We start from the raw sequence: 15,147 nt of genomic DNA on the forward strand, positions 1-15,147 counted from the left end.
AGAATACGGTGAGAAATTCCAGGAGCACAGAAGTCAGCGGGCATCTCCTGGAGACAGGCAGACATTTGGTCTCAGCAGCCATGCCCAAAGTCATGAAGGATGTTGTGTACCCCTTGGGGGGAGAGGAGCCTAGCATGGCGAGAGCTGTGGTTCGCAGCGTGGGAGGCTTTACCCTGGGCTTGTCTTTAGCCACGGCCTACGGGCTTCTGGAGCTACTGGTGGAAGGCCACAGCCCCTGGGGTTGCCTGGTGGGCACCCTCACTTTGGCTGCCTTCCTTAGCCTGGGCATGGGATTCTCTCGCCAGGTCCGAGCCACTGTCCTCCTGCTGCTGCCTCAGGCCTTCTCCAGTGAGCTTGGCACCCAGGGCTAGGGGGCAGGTCCTGGGGCTGGTGCTGGGGCAGAAGAGATGCTGGAGGAGAGGCAGGGGTTAAGGGAAATATTCTGAAGGCTTATGTAAGGGACTTGCTGCCATGTTTGGGGCTGGGGTCTTGGTTCTAACAAAGCTGTCGCCCCCAGGGCAGGGCCGGACACTACTGTTGGTGGCTGCTTTTGGGTTGGTGCTTCAAGGGCCTTGTGCCAACACTCTACGCAACTTCACCCGGGCCAGCGAGGCTGTGGCCTGTGGGGCAGAGCTGGCCCTGAATCAGACCGCCGAAGTGCTACAGAGGGCCAAGCAACCTCTTGTCAGTAAGTCCCCCACCTCTACAACTGTCTCCCACGGGCCCCCCTCGCCCCCCTCATCCTGCATATTCTACAGTCCTTTGGCCTCCTTCTCTGCTGGTGCTAATCGCGGAGCATCTGGGCCTGGAAGGGACTCTGGGCACAGCTAAACCCTCTCTCCTTGCTCTCTGGCCTCCTCCACTCCCAGATTAACTATCTCCCAGGCCCCAGAATCCAGGCTTCCCGCCTCTGGAAATGGTGTCCTCCTCTCCACTCCCTGCTTAAGGGGCAATGGTGAGAACCAGCCCCTAGAGGAGAAGACTCCAAAGTGCCTCTGTCCCTCACCCATCAGGTGCCCTGAACAAGATTAAAGCTATTGCCCAGAAGACCAAAGAGGTGGCTGACCGGGTCCGCAAGTTCTTTCGGTCAATCATGGATGGTGTGAAACACATAGGTAAGCACATTAGCATGTCTACCCCGGGGACTCAAAATGCACCCAGTCCTGGCCAGGTGCGGTGGCTCATGCCTGTAATCCCAGCACTTTGCGAGGCCGAGGTGGGAGAATCACTTGAGCCCAGGAGTTTGAGACCAGCCTTGGCAACATGGCGAGACCCTGTCTCTATAAAAAATAAAAAAATAGAAAATAAATAAAACTAGCCAGATGTAATGACACATGTCTGTAGTCCCAGCTACTGGGGAGGCTATGGTGGAAGGATCTCTTGAACCCAGGGGTTTGAGGCTGCAGTGAGCTATGATCGTGCCACTGTACTCCAATCCAGCCTGGGTGACAGTGTGAGACTCCATCTGTAAAGAAAAAAAAAAGCGGGGGGGCCAGGTGCAGTGGCTCACACCTGTAATCCCAGCACTTTGGGAGGCCAAGGCAGTGGATCAGGAGGTCAGGAGATCAAGACCATCCTGGCTAACATGGTGAAACCCCGTCTCTACTAAAAATACAAAAAGTTAGCCGGGCGTGGTGGCACGCAGCTGTAGTCCCAGCTACTCAGGAGGCTGAGGCAGGAGAATCTCTTGAACCCAGGAGGCGGAGGTTGCAATGAGCCGAGATCACTCCACTGCACTCTAGCCTGGGCAACAAGAGCGAAACTCCATCTCAAAACAAAACAAAACAAAACAAAACAAACAAACAGAAACAAAAAAATTCAGTCTCCTCACCTGTACCCTGTCCAGGGTTTTTCGGGCCCCTTCTGGGTACTGGCTAGTGTTCACTGGACACAGCACAGCCAGGTCCCTGACCACAGGCCTCTCCAGCCCTGGGTACTGTGGTATTGTTCCCCAAACCCCTGAGAAGAGGCTGTAGGATTCCAGCCCTGGGTGCCAACCCTGCAGCTGTCCCCAGCCAGGGCTCTCCGGAATGTATGGCAGTGGCTCCTGCACATCGGCGATGTGTGCAACTCGGAACTGGGCAACCCTTACCTGAAGTGTGCACGGGTTTTTGATGATGCCAAGGACAGCTGCATGATGGTCATACCACAAGCCTACCACCTGTGTTACGTGCTCATGCCCTTCAAACTGGCGCTCTGTGGACTTGCCAGCCGTGAGAAAACCAGGGTCTGCCAGCGGGGAGGAGCCGATGTGGGGTGGGGTGGGGTGGGAATGTGGGGGTCAGTTGGGAGGGCAGGCTCAGGAGGACGATTAGAGGGCAACAGGGAGGAACCAATAAGCTTGGTAGGACCAGTATTGGGGGTGGGGGTGGGCAGTAGGGAGGGACTGGTGTTGGGAGAGAAGGGTGACAGGGAGGTGCTACAAGGTTTTGAGCAAATGTGGAGGCCAATAGGAAAATCGAAAAGAGGCCCTGTGAGAAGAGGTCTCCAGAGGTCGGGGGCAGGCCTGGCTGTGCCCCTCCTTCCGACACTCAGCCGACTCCGCCCCTCAGTGGTCCAGGTGTTCTGCGTCATCCCTAAGTACATTCAACCCTTCTTGCGCCAGACCATCGGCACCCGTGAGTGACCCCCTCCTGCCACATATGGTGCTCCCTAGTGGTCTCCCTCCCTCATCCCGGTGTGGCCATGGCCAGCCCCCAGTGCTCCCAGCCCATAAAGGAGAATGTAAGAGAAAGAAAGGGGCTCAAGTGATCACCCAGGCCCATATCCATGCTGTACAGATCAGGAAACGGGTCCAGCGAAGGGCCAGTGCCTCACCACAGCCTGCCCTGAGAGCAGGAGCTGGGAACAGAACCAGGGCCTCCTGTCCACATTCAGGTTCACACTCAGGTCATCAAGATCATTCCTTAGGGGCATCTGTTGCATGCCCTGTGTCATGCTGGGTGCTGAGCATGTGATGGCGATGGCACAGATACGTGGAGGCTTTGTCCCCTCCTCAGTCCACCTTGACCCAAGCACTGGGGGGTTCCCAGCTGGTCTGTAAGCTGTGCCCCCTGGGCTGTGCCAGGCCCCTCCCCAGGGGCAGCTCCACCCTCTCCTAACTCTCCTTGCCCACGTCTCCCCTGAACCTGCTGGCCCCAGCCGTGATTCAGTTGCTCAACCGGGTGCGTCAGGAGTTTGAGTTCAACATGACAGCCACCCACCACTTCTCTGTGGATCTCAATGCCTCTCGGAGCCTGTCCCAGGTAGCCATGGACCTCCACGAGGCTGTCAGCATGAAGCTGCACCGTGTCCGAGAGGCCCTGGCTCTGATGGGCTTCACCACGCCTCTGCTGCTTGTGCTTCTCTACCTCCAGTGAGGGGCTGCCGGGCAGCGTGGGGGGTGCAGGGCCGGGGGTGCAGGGCCAGGGCTGCAGGGAGCAGCTCATTTCTCCCTGCCCCAGCATCCAGGGAGGTTGAAGTTGTGGGGTTGAAGCGCGGATGCCCTGTGGGGTCTGGCCTGGGGTCCTAAGGGGCCTCACATGTGCTCCACCTCCCCTTCCCAGAGCCCTATTTTACCGGTATTGTTACCTGAACTGGGACCATTATGACAATATCTACATCACCAGCCGATTCCTGCGCATGGAGGCTGTACGCTCCACGGCAGGGCTGCCCACAGTGCTACCGCTCAGTGCTCACGAGGCCAGGCGCTACATCCCACCGGGTGAGGGCCCTGAGGACAGGGAGAGCCCAAGCCAGGGAGGCCAGGGCTTCCCCCCACCCCGCTGCCCTGCCCCTAAGCCCCTGCACAGGCAGGGCTCAGGATGGGCTTGGGGCAGGGGCCAGAGGGAGGAGACACAACCCAGAGCTTAAGGAACTTTCAGGCTGAGGGAAGACACTGCCCGGTCCTTGGGGAGCCCGCAGTCTGAAAGGGGGAACATAGACACCCTTGGAGAAAGTAGCCAGAGACAAGAGGGGCAGATGGTGCTTCTGGGAGCACCCTGGACATCAGGACAGCAGGGGATGGACACAGAGCGAGGGAAGTCAAGTTGGGAGGGCTTCCCCGGGGTGGGCAGGAAGTGCTAATATGGAGGGGGAGGACTGCCTATGAGGTGGGGAGGCAGGTAAGGGGATGAGGGATGCCCTAGGAGGGAGGGCTCCTTAGACTGGAATGGGCCACAGGGCCAGGTGGAGATGCTAGGCAGGCCCCTCCCTTCTAGCCACGGAGCCCCCTCCCCTGAAGAGTATTTTCCATCCTTGCCAGAGTCCTCACAGCTTCTTTTCTTTTCCGTATTCCTGATGAGCAGACGGGCCCACGCCTGATTAGGGGCAGGAGGCCTCTCCAAGAACTGGGGTCTGGTGGACGGGAGAACTGGGGAGCATCCTCCTGACCATCCCACTCCTGCTCAGGCTCCATCTTCTTGTCCCAGTGGGAGAAGTTTTTTTACATTCTGGAGACCTTCAACCTTATCCGACACCTCCTCCTTGTGCTGTTCCTAGTCTTCCTAGACTATGCTGTCTTCTGGGTGCTTGACCTGGCCCGGCACCAGCTGCAGGGGGAGATTGTGGCCCGCAGTGAGTGCCTACGTGACAGCCTCCTCCCACTCACCCACTGCAGCCCCCTCGGCCTGCTTCTGATCTCCCCGCCTGCTCCCAAGCCTTCTCTTCCCATCCTCAGTCCTGGTGACTGCCTGAATGTCCCCATGTCACTGTTACTCAGCAGCCCACAAGTGTGCCACTCTTTCAACTCTATGCTTTGCCTAGTAACACCTATGTCTAGGTCAAGATTATAACTTACAGGGTAGTTAAAAATGCAAGCTCTAGAGTCAGACTGGCCAGGGTTCAAATCCCAGCTCTGTCCTTTATTAGGCGGTGACCTGCAGCAAGTTGCTTAACCTCTTCAGCTTCAGTTTCCTCTTTTTTTTTTTTTTTTTTTTTGAGACAGAGTCTCGTTCTGTCACCAGGCTGGAGTGCAGTGGCGCCATCTTGGCTCACTGCCTCCGCCTCCCAGGTTTAAGTGATTCTCCTGCCTCATCCTCCTGAGTAGCTGGGACTACAGGCACATGCCACCATGCCCAGCTTATTTTTGTATTTTTAGTAGAGACGGGGTTTCACTGTGTTGGCCAGGATGGTGTTGATCTCTTGACCTCATGATCTGCCAGCCTTGGCCTCCCAAAGTGCTGGGATTACAGGTGTGAGCCACCATGCTTGGCCTTTTTTTTTGAGATGGAGTCTCACTCTGTCACCCACGCTGGAGTGCAGTGGTGCAATCTTGGCTCACTACAATCTCTGCCTCCCGGGTTCAAGCAATTCTCCTGTCTCAGCCTCCCAAGTAGCTGGGACTACAGGCACATGCCACCATGTCCAGTTGTATTTTTAGTTGAGACGGGGTTTAACCATATTGCTCAGGCTGCTCTCGAACTCCTGACCTCAGGTGATCCACCCACCTCAGCCTCCCAAAGTGTTGGTATTACAGGCGTGAGCCACTGTCCTGGCCCAGTTTCCTCATCTGAATAGTGGAATAATAATGGTAGCAACCTCTCTGGGTCACTGTAAGGAATAAATTAGATTATGTGTGTTGGGGCCAGGCGGGTGGCTCATGCCTGTAATCCTAGCACTTTAGGAGGGTGAGGCAGGTAGATCACCTGAAACCAAGCTGGCCAACATAGTGAAACCCCATCTCAACTAAAAATACAAAAAATTAGCCAGGCATCGTGGCAGGTGCCTGTAATCGCAGCTACTTGGGAGGCTGAGGCAGGAAAATCACTTGAACCTGGGAGGCAGAGGTTGCAGTGAGCCGAGATCCTGCCACTGCACTCCAGCCTGGGCAACAAGAGTGAAACTCTGTCTAAAATAATAATAATAAAAATAAAATAAAATAAAATAAATTATGTGTGTCAAGTGCCTGGTAAGCCATTAATTGAGAATGTGAGCCAGGTGCGGTGGCTCACGCCTGTAATCCTAGCACTTTGGGAGGCTGAGGCAGACAGATCGCCTAAGGTCAGGAGTTCAAGACCAGCATGGCCAACATGGTGAAACCTTGTCTCTACTGAAAATACAAAAAAATGAGCCAGGCATAGTGGTGGGCACCTATAATCCCAGCTACTTGGGAGGCTGAGGCTCGAGAATCACTTGAACCCAGGAGGCAGAGGCTGCAGTGAGCCGAGATCACACCACTGCACTCCAGCCTGGGTGACAGAGTGATACCCTGTCTCAAAAAAAAAAAAAAAAAAAAAAAGAAGTAAAAAACTCCTAAAAAACAAAAACCAAAACCCCAAAACAAACAATAAAGCACTTGGTTAAGTGTCTGCTACACAGTCAGTGCTCAGCCAATAAATGTTTCTGGGGGTCTTACTCGGTGGCTCACACCTGTAATCCTAGCACTTTGGGAGGCTAAGGCAGGCGGATTGCTTGAGCTCAGGAGTTTGAGACCAGCCTGGCCAGCATGGTGAAACCCTATCTCTTTACAAAAAAAAAATAGCCGGTCGTGGTGGCACGTGCCTATAGTCCCAGCAACTTGGGAGGCTGAGGCAGGAGAATCACTCAAACCTGGGAAGTTGAGGCTGCAGTGAGCCAAGATCACACCACTGCACTCCAGCCTGGGTGACAAAGTGAAACCCTGTCTCAAAAAATAAATTAAAAAAAAAAAAATGCTTCTGGGTGGTCATGGAGGCCAGGGGGGTGGACTCACTGACCATTAAGGTCATCTTAGATATGGTGGCTTGGATAGGAAGACCAGACACCAGTACCACCCAGCTGGACCATGGGGCCAGTCCTAGGAGCCAGAACTGAGGTCAGGCCCCAGGGCACCATGAGGGTGCCTGAGGCATCAGAGGCCCCCAGCCAAGGGTCTGAGTCATCGTATGACCTGCGCTCCTCCACTTTCCTCATTCCAGAAGGTGTGGGGTTTTCTGCATAGCAACTGCCATGAGTGTCACTCACACAGTGTCTTTGTGCCAGGTCCTGTGTTGGTGTCTATAACCGTGGAAGGTACTGGCTACGCTGGGAATATTTATCGTGACCTGGTGTCAGCATTTGATGTCCTGCAGCAAGGCAACATCAGTATTTTGTCCCGGCGTTGTCTCCTTCGTCCCTCGGAGCCTGACAGCACTGGCTACATAGTCATTGGTATCAACTACACCCTGAGGTCCCTGGGGGCGTGGACACCATGTGGGAAATGAGGGGTGCAGACTGCTGAGGATGTGGGGGGCGCCAGGGGTGGGCTGGCACTTGTGCCTGCTGGTGAGGCTGACTGTGGCTGCTGTGCTCCCAGGCGTCATGTATGGCCTATGCTTCTTCATCACCCTGTTTGGCAGCTATGTCAGCCGGCTGCGGCGAGTCATCTGTGCCTCCTACTACCCATCCCGGGAGCAGGTGAGGGGTCCGGGGCTGGGAGCTAGTCCCTGCCCCCTCCCCAGGGGGCTTAGCTAGTGGCTGGCTTTTTTGGCTTTGGGAGCTGACTTCCTTCAGCAGCCCCAGCCCGCTCTCCTCTGGTTGAACTCCAAAGCAAATGACCTGGACTGCAAGCCTCTGGACCCAAGATGGGGCTGGGAGAAATGGTGCCTCTGGGGTGGGGCTTCCTGAGACAGCATTTACATCCAAAGTTTTGTTAAAATCACAGGGGTGTTGAGGGGGTGGGGGATGAGGGACGGGGGAGAGTTGGAGAGTGGAGCAGGCAGCATGGCTCACACCTGTAATCCAGCACTTTGGAAGGCTGAGGCAGGCAGACTGCTTGAGGCAAGGAGTTATAGACCCTTTCTGCAACAAAGTGAGCCTCTGTCTCTATTAAAAAAAAAAAAAAGAAAGAAAGAAAAAAAAAAAGAAAATAAAATGCCAGGCATGGTGGTGTGTGCCTGTAGTCCCAGCTACTAGGGAGGATCGCTTGAGCCGAGAAATTCAAGGCTGTAGTGAGCTATGATTGCACCACTGCACTCCAGCCTGGTAATGGAGTGAGACCCTGTCTCAAAAAAACAAAACAAAACAAAACAAAAAAACATGGTGGTGGGGTGGGGGCAGTGTTGGCATGTTGAGGTGTAATTAAAAACTCACCATCGGGGCTGGGTTTGGTGGCTCATGCCTGTAATCCCAGCACTTTAGGAGGCTGAGGTGGGCAGATCACAAGGTCAAGAGATTGAGCCCATCCTGGCCAACATGGTGAAACTCCATCTCTACTAAAAATACAAAAATTAGCCGGGCGTGGTGGCACGTGCCTGTAGTCCCAGCTACTCGGTAGGCTGAGGCAGGAGAATGGCTTGAACCCGGAAGGTGGAGGTTGCAGTGAGCCGAGATTGCGCAACTGCACTCCAGCCTGGCGATAGAGCAAGACTCCATCTCAAAAAAACAAAACAAAACAAAACAAACAAAAAACCCTCACCATCGGTTTACTCATTTACTAATCATTTACTGAGCATGTACTGTATTCCCCTATCTCTTTGCCGGTCTCCAAGGATGCCAAGATGAACCAGACACAGTCTGGAGCTCACAGATTCGAGGCAGGCCAGACAAGCTTTCTTTTCTTTTCTTTTTTTTTTTTGAGACAGAATTTTGCTCTTGTTGCCCAGGCTAGAGTGCAATGACACGATCTCGGCTCACCACAACCTCCGCCTCCTGGGTTCAAACGATTCTCCTGCCTCAGCCTCCTGAGTAGCTGGGATTTCAGGCATGCGCCACCACCCCAGTTAATTTTGTATTTTTAGTAGAGATGGCGTTTCTCCATGTTGGTCAGGCTGGTCTTGAACTCCCGACCTCAGGTGATCCACCCGCCTCGGCCTCCCAAAGTGCTGGGATTACAGGCGTGAGCCACAACGCCCGGCCAGACAAGCTTTTAACAAGACGTTGTAATTTAAAAAGCACTTTTATTTAGGAATGAATAAAAGTGTTACGGAAACCCAGAGGAGAGAGTGGTAACTCCACCTGGGCAAGTCCAGAAGACTTCCCAGAGGAAGGGGCATTTGAGCCAAACCTAGAGGGATTCATAGGAGTTGGATAGAAGGAAAAGGTAGGTAGTGGGTGCAGAGGGCATTCCAGGCAGACAAAACAGGGTCAAGTGGGACCCCATCCCTGATCTCCCCGCACCAGGAAAGGATCTCCTACCTGTACAACGTACTTCTGAGCCGCCGAACCAATCTGTTGGCTGCCCTGCACCGATCAGTGAGGCGGCGGGCGGCTGACCAGGGCCACAGAAGTGCCTTCCTAGTGCTGGCCAGTCGGTGAGGCCACTGTCTTTTCTATAGGGGTGGGGCAAAAGGGGATAGAAAAAGAGCCAGGAGTTGGAATGGATTTCTATGCTATCTAAGTGTCAAGAGATTTGGTTGAAGAGGATGCCCATTGCATACCCTTAACGCTGTGAAAGGTGGGAATTCTTTTTTTTAATTTATTATTATTATACTTTAAGTTTTAGGGTACATGTGCACAATGTGCAGGTTAGTTACATATGTACACATGTGCCATGCTGGTGTGCTGCACCCATTAACTCGTCATTTAGCATTAGGTATATCTCCTAATGCTATCCCTCTCCCCGTAAGGTGGGAATTCTGAGGGGTGAGGAGTGAAGGGAGGAAGGAAGGCAGGGCCATGGAGAGGTTGCTGCTGAAATCAGAGGGATGGAGGATGTACTGCAGGAAGTCAGGAAGTCCTCCCTGCCATTTGGAGGTTGGTGCTGGAGTGGGGAGGGTTAAGCTGGCTGGGCTGGCCTACTTAGTGTCTGTGACCCTTTTCTCAGGTGCCCCTGCCTAGGTCCATTTGTCAGCCACTTTTGGCTGCATCAGGCCTACTGCCTGGGCTGTGGGCAGCCCCAGGATGAGGGAGACATGGAGAACACTGTGTCCTGCAGTACCCCCGGCTGCCAAGGTGAGACCCCCTGGGGCATGTGCCTCTCCCTGCTCGGACTTACCCCACTTGCATATGACAATCCACTGTGGTCCTTCCTTGATGGACTTCTCTTGTACCTCATCTTTTGTGCCCCTCCCTTCATTACTATGCACGTTCTCATTTACACAGAGCCTTCAGGTAGCTCATTTTCTCCACGCTTGCCTTTATTCTCCCGGGTATTTATGAATAGGATTTATATGCAAGTGGCATTGCAGCAGTTCCCTAGTGTGCACCCCTTGACAAGGATGGTTCTTCCAGGGCTGTGATAGGGGAGGCAGGGGCTGGCAACCAGGAAGCACAGAGGGTGGGTGGGTGAACTCGGGTTCACCTCCATTCCCCATGGCCTCCACCAGGTCTCTACTGCCTCACTTGCTTCCGCCTCCTGGACAATACCTGCTCCGTGTGTGCATCTCCCCTCTCCTACCAGGGGGACCTGGACCTGGAGCTGTGAGTCTTTCAGTGACATGGGGTGGCTGGAGTCTGTAGGGGCAGTGGAAGTAGCCACCCTTCTCCCAGGATGTCTGCAGGCCACTGAGATGAGAGTCTTCTCCAGGGACTCCAGCGATGAGGAGGGCCCTCAGCTATGGCTGGCTGCAGCTCAAAGGAAGGACCCTGAGCAGGCATGGTTACTGCAGCAACAGCTCCAAGAAGTGCTCGGCAGGAGCCTCTCAATGGAGTCCACTTCCGAGTCCAGGTGAGCAGGAAGCAGGAGTTGGCACCTGGGAATTGTGAGTCCTAAGCATGTTCTGTTCCATTTGCAAAGGCCTTCCTGGGTGTCTAGACCTTTGCCAGGGCTTGAAACAGACATGAGGGGAGGGGAAGTAACTGAGGTTTGCCAAGCGGCTGCTCTGTGTCAGCACCGTGGCCCAGGAGGAGCTCACCATGCCCTTGGGGAGAGTGACATCGAATAGATAACAGGGTGGACAGCACCCTGATAAAGGAGTGAAGTACACTCTGGACAGTACAGAGGACACAACAGCCAATTTGGGAAAAGGGGCATATTAATGAAGGCTTCATAGAAGAGGTGATACATGAGCTGGATTTTTGTTTTGTTTTGTTTTGTTTGAAACAGGGTCTCACTCTGTCACCCAGGCTGGAATGCAGTGGCGCAATCCCAGTTCACTGCAACCTCGACCTCCTGGGCTCAAGTGATCCTCCCACCTCAGTCTCCTGGGTAGCTGGGATGTCAGGAACACCATCACACCTGCCTTATTATTATTATTTTGTTATTATTATTATTTTGTAGAGACGGGGGTCTCACTATGTTGCCCAGGCTGGTCTCAAACTCCTGAGCTCAAACCATCCTCTTGCCTTGGCCTTCCAAAGTGCTGGGATTATGGGATTATAGGTGTGAGCCATGGTGCCTGGCCACGGGCTGGATTTTGGGGGCAACTTGGTGGTTTGTTAGGCTGAGAAGTAGAGGAAAGCATTCCAAGGGGAGGCCTGTGTGGGTTTGGAGAATGTGAGGCATTCAGAAGGGTAGAGCCCAAGGGATGGGTGTGGCTGGGTAGAGACCTCAGAGAATGCTGGGAGATGAGGTTGGAAGTCAAGGTGGGAAGAAATGGGCAAGAACCTTAACTTGTCATTTGAAAAGCTTAGGTTGGAAAGTGATATGCTCATATTTGTCTTTTAAGACCATAAGCGGGCCAGGCATGGTGGCTCATGCCTGTAATCCTAGAACTTTGGGAGGCCGAGGTGGGTGGATCACCTGAGGTCAGGAGTTCGAGACCAGCCTGGCCAACATGGCGAAACCCCATCTCTACTAAAAATACAAAAATTAGCCGGGTTTGGTGGTGCATGCCTGTAGTCCCAGCTACTCGGGAGGCTGAGGCAGGAGAATTGCTTGAACCCAGGAGGCAGAGATTGCAGTGAGCCAAGATCACACCACTGCACTCCAGCCCAGCCTGGATGATAGAGTGAGACTCAGTCTCCAAAAAAAAAAAAAAAAAAAAGACCATAAGCAAAGAAGGCAGAGTGGAGGTTGGGCAGGAGCAGGGAGGTCAGAGAGAAGCTTGTCTTAGTCTAGGAGAAGTTCGTGATAGCCTCAGTACTGAAGTGCTGAGCGTGACTGGGATTTCTATGCTTGGGCCTGGGCAGGTGTTAGGGCAGGAAGATAAACAGGTTCTGGGGAAAGACGACTGGCCCAGTTTGAGATCTTTGAGGTGTCTGTAGGGCATCCAGCTGGAGATGCCCAGGGGGGCAGTTAGAAAAGGGCAGGGCTCCAGGCTGGAGGTATATTTTTGGGGGGTTGTTAAGTTAGAGACTGTAAGAGAGAGGATGAGCTAGATCATCCTGGCAGAGGGCATGGCAGGAGAGTGGGAGGGGACAGGGAGGGGAGAGGCTCAAGAAAGCAGGAGAGCCAAACATATGAAATCAAGTAGGGGGATGGGCACAGTGGCTCACACCTGTAATTTCAGCAATTTGGGAGGCCGAGGTGGGCCGATCACTAGAGTCCAGGAGTTCCAGACCAGCCTGGGCAACATGGCAAAACTCCATCTCTACTAAAAATACAAAAACTTGCCAGGGCATGGTGGCTCATGCCTGTAATCCCAGCACTTTGGGAGGCTGAGGCGGGAGGACCACTTAAGGTCAGGAGTTCGAGACCAGCCTGGCTAACATAGTGAAACCCCATCTCTACTAAAAATACAAAAATTAGCCAGGAGTGGTGGCACGCACCTGTTAGTCCCAGCTACTCAGGAGGCTGAGGCAGGAGAATTGATTGAACCTGGGAGGTGGAGGTTGCAGGGAGCTAAGATTGTGCCACTGCATTTTAGCCTGGGTGACAGAGGGAGGATTGGTCTCAATAAATAAATAGGTAATAATACAAAAATTAGCTGGGCATGGTGACGTGCATCTTTAGTCCCAGCTTTCAGGAGGCTAAGGTGGGAGGGATCACTTGAGCCAGGGAGGCTGAGACTGCAGTGAGCCAAGATTGCACCACTGCACTCCAGCCTGGGCAATAGTACAAGACCCAGTCTCAAAAAATTAGAAGATTAAAAAAAAAAAATCAAGTAGGATCATGTGAAGACAGGTGACAGGCAGTTAAGACATCACTGGAGTAGCTTGTGGGAATATTTTTCATGGCATCGGGAAGACCAAAACTGGATCTGTCATGATGGGTTGAGGGGTGTCAGGTAAAGAAGACTCAGAAAGGCTGGGTGTGGTGGCTCACGCCTGTAATCCTAGCACTTTGGGAGGCTGAGGCTGGCGGATCACTTGAGGTCAGGAGTTCGAAACCAGCCTGGCCAACATGGTAAAACCTTGTCTCTACTAAAAATACAAAAAATTAGGCATGGTGGCAGGCGCCTGTAATCCCAGCTACTTGGGAGGCTGAGGCAGGAGAATCACTTGAAAGCGGGAGGCGGAAGTTGCAGTGAGCCGAGATCGTGCCACTGCACTCCAGCCTGGGCGACAGAGCAAGACTCTGTCTCAAAATAAATAAATAATAAAAGGACTCAGAAATATGGTATGTGGCTCCTGCATCACTGTTGCCAGGAGTTTGATAATGCTTTTAATCTAATGAGTGCTGTAGTTTGAAAAAAATGTAAGCTTGATGGTGAAGAGAAAGAGAGAGTTAGCTTCACAGAGCAAGAAAGTAGCTTGAAGGGGATTCAGCACTAAAAGGGTTTTCTAGATCTAAGAACAGGAAGATTTGAGCATTTAGGCAGTGTAAAAGCACGTTGGGGAGAGAGGTTTGGGCTCCAGGGCCAGGTGGACCAGGTGGCCTGCCTGAGAAAGGAGCAGGCTGGCAGAGGCAGAGGGAGGGGGAGAGTATAGGTTCCCCTGAGCAGCTGAGCCCACTCCAGCCTGGTGGCCTCGCTTCTCTTTGGGGAGTAGGAGGCAAGAGCACCTGCTGAGAGAGCAGAGCAGGCAGCTGGGAGTGGAATAAAGGTTTCAAGGGGTGGGTGGTAGAGGTTGAAAGACCTGCCGTGGCAAGTGTGCAAAGAAGCCGACTAGGGAGGTTAAGGGATTTCCAGGTAGCGTCAAAGGCCCAGATGATGCTGGAAGCTGTAACTTGTAATGATTGCTCCAGTGCGCTCAGTTATGTGATTTTCTCTGGCAAATGTGGTAGCCATGAATAGGATTCACAGGTGGAGGGCTTTTTCTGGGCAGGTCAGGAGGACAAGATGGAGAGAGAATTGAGGTGTCTTTGGTAAGAGTGTCTGAGATGACTGGGGAAGAGGAGGGGCTAAGGCCCCTGGGGGCAGCCCAGGGTCTCTGTCTTGATGACGTGTTAGAGCAGGGGCAGTGGCCAGGAGGGAGAGCTGGCTGAACAGGAGGGACTCAGAGAGGGGGCCATGGCCAGGGAAGAACTCTGGAATGAATCCAGTGAAAGGCCAAGGCTGAGGAAGACGTCTGAGTGGGAACAGAGATGACGGTCAATAGGACCAAGGAGGTTAGGGATTGAGAGGCCAGAGAATTGGATGGGTCCTCTAGCGACGAGGTTGCAGGACCATACAAACAGCAGGAGTCCAGAGCCGGCATCTTAAACAGATGTGGCAGGTGTCTGGCAGGCCTGAGGAGACAGCCACAGCACTGGTGGTACAGCTGTCGTGGCAGCCAGGGGCTTTGCAAAAAAACACTACGGGCCAGCTGGGTTTGAGAAGGTTAAGCTGCCTCCTCTTGGGAGGACTGCAAAGAAAACTGTCCAGTGGGCACATTCCAGTGTGAATGGGGCGGTGGAGGTCATGATGAGTCAAGAGGTTGAAGGGGAAGCAAAGCTTTCTTTTCAGAGGTTCTAGAGGGCCCAGTGAAAGGATAAGCTGGGTCAGCAGAGGGGACAGCTTGAGCCTTGAGCAGGTGTGACCACTGAGGTCACTAGTGGTTCTGCCCTTCCTAGCCATGTGGCCTCAGGCAAGTCACTGCCCACCCCCCAGCATCAGCCTAAAATCAGAAAATATCTACAGCCATGGGCTGGTACGCCTCGTGGGCCTGAGAGAGCAGGAGTTGCTCAGAAAGAACAGGAGCTGGATCTGAACAGATGGGGCAGGGCAGGGGGCAGGGATGCACCTGTGAAGACAGAAGGTGGGTGATCCGGCCACCCCCTTCCTCTCCTCACTAGTGACCTGGATGAGGAGAAGGGGCCTCAGCAGAGGAAGCACGGGCAGCAGTCCTTACCTGAAGCCCATCAGCCTGTCAGCATTCTCACCAGCCCTGAGCCCCACAGACCACCTGAGACATCCTCCGCCACTAAAGGAGCCCCCACTCCAGCTTCAGAACCCTCAGTCCCTCTCTCACCTCCCTCTCTTCCTGATCCTTCCCACCCACCCCCCAAATAAACCAAAAGTGGACACAAGT

The 15,147-nt window shown here is 53.6% G+C and overlaps 1 protein-coding gene across 11 annotated transcripts; it reads left to right on the forward strand.

The window, feature by feature from the left end:
* DCST2 (DC-STAMP domain containing 2) lies at window positions 1-15,145 on the forward strand. Of its 11 annotated transcripts, none has more exons than XM_524891.6 (15): window positions 1-348; window positions 518-688; window positions 1,014-1,115; window positions 2,016-2,213; window positions 2,553-2,618; window positions 3,142-3,355; window positions 3,546-3,703; window positions 4,390-4,554; window positions 6,940-7,107; window positions 7,253-7,353; window positions 9,058-9,188; window positions 9,701-9,828; window positions 10,203-10,296; window positions 10,403-10,543; window positions 14,912-15,145. In XM_524891.6, exons 1-15 carry the CDS (start codon window positions 81-83, stop codon window positions 15,126-15,128), a joined length of 2,322 nt encoding a protein of 773 aa, XP_524891.2. In that variant the 5' UTR covers window positions 1-80; the 3' UTR covers window positions 15,129-15,145. The 11 variants fall into 11 exon arrangements, 9 of the variants coding, with proteins under 9 accessions (XP_524891.2, XP_054542737.1, XP_054542749.1 ...); XM_054686762.2 differs by having other exon boundaries at window positions 7-348; window positions 2,454-2,618; window positions 4,480-4,554; XM_054686774.2 differs by having other exon boundaries at window positions 7-348; window positions 4,480-4,554.
* Window positions 15,146-15,147: the final 2 nt, after the last annotated feature.

The sequence above is a fragment of the Pan troglodytes genome, chromosome 1, assembly GCF_028858775.2.
Source record: "Pan troglodytes isolate AG18354 chromosome 1, NHGRI_mPanTro3-v2.0_pri, whole genome shotgun sequence".
Lineage (NCBI taxonomy): Eukaryota > Metazoa > Chordata > Mammalia > Primates > Hominidae > Pan > Pan troglodytes.

Excerpts from the sequence above, each read along its gene's own strand:
- DCST2 (XM_016928239.3), top strand. The coding sequence starts at position 81 with ATGCCCAAAGTCATGAAGGATGTTGTGTACCCCTTGGGGGGAGAGGAG. Across the intron at positions 2,619-3,141 it reads GCGCCAGACCATCGGCACCC|CCGTGATTCAGTTGCTCAAC; the intron begins GTGAGTGACCCC and ends TGCTGGCCCCAG. Across the intron at positions 4,555-6,939 it reads GGGGGAGATTGTGGCCCGCA|GTCCTGTGTTGGTGTCTATA; the intron begins GTGAGTGCCTAC and ends TCTTTGTGCCAG.